Genomic DNA, 2,938 nt, shown 5'->3' on the forward strand with positions numbered 1-2,938 from the left:
AAATTTGATGCGAAAAAAGTAGAAAAATCCATAAAATTCTCAGGAAATTTGATGCGAAAAAAGTGAAAAATTAGTAAAAATTCTCAGAAAATTTGAAGCAAAAAAAGTAGAAAAGATTCCATCCCCCCTTCACTATCGGTCGGAGTACCACACGTTTTAATATTTTCGTCGAAATCGACCAAATTAATTTCAGATTTTTTATCCAAATTCGACACTAAAATAAAAATTTTCCATTTTTTTCGAAACAGAAAACCCGCTAAAAATAAACTTACCATTTTTACACCAATTATAATATTTCACGAAAGATTTCCCTATATACCAATTTTTCCGAAAATCATAAAAAATTCCCAATTTTTTTTTACTACTCTATAGCATTCCACACACTTCTTATAGTCTCTGGTGATACCAACAACGGTTTCATCGATGCCGCCATAGTATACCTAAAAAGGGGGACAAGGAAAAAAGGCTTCAAAAATTTAGTCGATCTCATTCCTCATCTTTCTAATTTTCCGAAAAAATTTCCCGGTAAATATTGTTTTACTTAAATTTCATATTTTTATAAATGAAAAATTCCCAAAAAATTTGAGAACTCTGGTCCGTTTTATTAAACACAATCTCCTCAAAAAAATCACAAAATTTACCACAAGTGATCTGAAAACCTCAAATTTTCCCGCAAAATTTGTCCGAAAATAACATAACTCCGCAAATTTTGCACCAAATTTTCCGCTAAATTTACCAAAATTTCCAAATTTTCCTTTTACTACTACCCTGCAAAACTGACCGCCAAAACTCCACTGCTGCTGAAAACCTCATCCGCGATATAATAAGATCCATATGCTGCAATAATAGTAACACCCAGTTGTATAATACCATCAATTTGTCCTTGATTACCAACACTCCGATTCGCTCGAGAGAGGCAAATTAATGCAACTCCACCGACCACAATTCCAATGAACGGTCCCAGTAGACACATTCTCAACATAAACATGGTTAACCGCATCGCTGTATATTTCGAACCAATTTCAAGATCCGCAAAAAGTGTATAAACTACCATCGCCGTTCCATCGTTAAGTATACTTTCCCCTGATACTTGATTTGTTAACACAGGACTAACGCCCAGATGGTGCAGTAGGGTAACCACCGCGACAGGGTCCGTAGCACTCAGGATCGACCCTAGGCACAGACACGTATAAAGATCCCACGACTTTGACAGCCCCAGTCCTGGTGCTATAACATAATACTGAGCTAATCCTATCGCGATTAAACTCAGCAAAACTCCTATTGTCGCCAAAATTAACGCCTGTTTGAAAATTTTCTTCACCAGCTGCGTGTCCAACTCCATACACTCGTTGAAGAGTAATACCGGTAAAAACAAAATCAGGAAAAGTTTCGGATCGACACTCAACCACATCGCCGTCGCAGTTCCGATCTGATTCGGGAAAAAATTTTTTTCTGCCAAAACCGCGAAAAACAATCCCTCCAAAAATACCACTACTGTGTATGGAAGATTCGGAGCGTACCGCGACAAGATCTTCAACGTGAAACAGCCCAACGTGAATGCCACCAGGAAATAAAGTACACCCAAAGGCGATCCGGAATCGTCCAGCATAGATTCAGCATTTTCTTCAGCAGTAGTAGCCGTAGTACTTGACAACAACAATAACATATATACTAATATGACCCGAAACAGGATCATGTTTATACAATTAAAATCTAGACAACAAAAGGAAAAAATCATTGGAGTTTCACCACCCTAGTGATATGAAAAACACTAGTGAAAAATATATTTCACGACTACTGCATATCACTGCGAATGTCGGCTTTTTTCACAGAGTATTACGCCACTTCACGTAAAAAATGGAAAGAAAAATACACAAAAAAATCTTGAAGAACTACATCGGAGAAAAATAAAGTTTCCATAATTTTCCCAATGCTTTCGCAGTAATAACAATTTCATGATGAACATATTGAAAATTTCATATAAATATGATTTGTGTTTTTTTCTAGCGCTAGTTTTCCTATAATCCTTTTTTCCGTCGATAAAAACGAAAAAAAAACCGAGAAAAAAAACGAAAAAAACGAAAAAAACGGAAAAATGTAAAAAAATAAAAACAAAAAAAGAGTAAAACTCCGTTGATGCTATATACCGACTTACACGAGACTTTCAAAATATTGGCCTATTCGAGTCGGCTATTTCCGATACCACGCCATCGTCCAAAGACTAATAAACTCAACAACTTCACCAAAAATAACAACAACAATTCGGATATGTTCATTCATGTCTTCTCGCCATCATCATCATCATCATCACTAAACTAACAACAGCAAAAACTTTGCGAAAAATTCAATTTTTTCCCCAAAATTTTCCCACCTCTGCATAATTAGCCCCCGGAATTTCCCTCAAAATATTCCTCTCCCACTCCCCGAGCTCCTCAACGCTTCCCTTAGCCGCTTGCTGTTCAGCCAGCCGGTCAACTTCCCGAAACGGTAATCTAAGTATTCCAAAAATTACAGAAAAAAACATCAGAAAAATTTAATTATGCATAGGAAAATTCCTCCACGAAAAATTTTTTCGTCAATTTTTTCACTACCTTTTCTGAACCAAATCTGGCCGCTCAGCTCGAAAAGATTCCCAACAGACGCTATTGAGAGGAGCCGTACGCGGATACATACCACGAATCTGACAATATTATGGAAAAAAAATTCGGAAAATTTTCCGGAAAAAATCCCAGCCTTACAAATCCTGCTCCAGGAATTAAGCCTCCTTCTTTGAAAAAACCGAGAGAAAACCTGCGGGAAAAAATAAAAAAATCCCACAAAAAAACTCGCGAAAATTCAAGTCGATTCTGATTAACCACTCTAAATTCACTCCAAAAACTATCAGAAAAAAATCTTCACTGTGCGCAAAAAAGACGTCACTTTACCAGAACGAAAATTT

General features: G+C 36.6%; 2 protein-coding genes across 2 annotated transcripts in view; both read right to left on the bottom strand.

The window, feature by feature from the left end:
* Pmar_PMAR005983 (hypothetical protein) overlaps window positions 1-988 on the bottom strand; it is a gene marked incomplete at both ends in the record, with an annotated part of 1,498 nt that extends 510 nt beyond the window's left edge. Inside the window, 2 exons of the mRNA XM_002774359.1 lie at window positions 366-440; window positions 944-988. Of these exons, the coding sequence (XP_002774405.1) occupies window positions 366-440; window positions 944-988 (120 nt within the window). The remainder of the gene's footprint in view (window positions 1-365; window positions 441-943) is intronic.
* Window positions 989-1,698: 710 nt separating this feature from the next.
* Pmar_PMAR005984 (hypothetical protein) overlaps window positions 1,699-2,938 on the bottom strand; it is a gene marked incomplete at both ends in the record, with an annotated part of 1,716 nt that continues 476 nt past the window's right edge. Inside the window, 4 exons of the mRNA XM_002774360.1 lie at window positions 1,699-1,713; window positions 2,372-2,492; window positions 2,592-2,680; window positions 2,739-2,790. Coding sequence (XP_002774406.1) covers window positions 1,699-1,713; window positions 2,372-2,492; window positions 2,592-2,680; window positions 2,739-2,790 — 277 coding nt within the window. The remainder of the gene's footprint in view (window positions 1,714-2,371; window positions 2,493-2,591; window positions 2,681-2,738; window positions 2,791-2,938) is intronic.

The sequence above is a fragment of the Perkinsus marinus genome, assembly GCF_000006405.1.
Source record: "Perkinsus marinus ATCC 50983 genomic scaffold scf_1104296958234, whole genome shotgun sequence".
Lineage (NCBI taxonomy): Eukaryota > Perkinsozoa > Perkinsida > Perkinsidae > Perkinsus > Perkinsus marinus.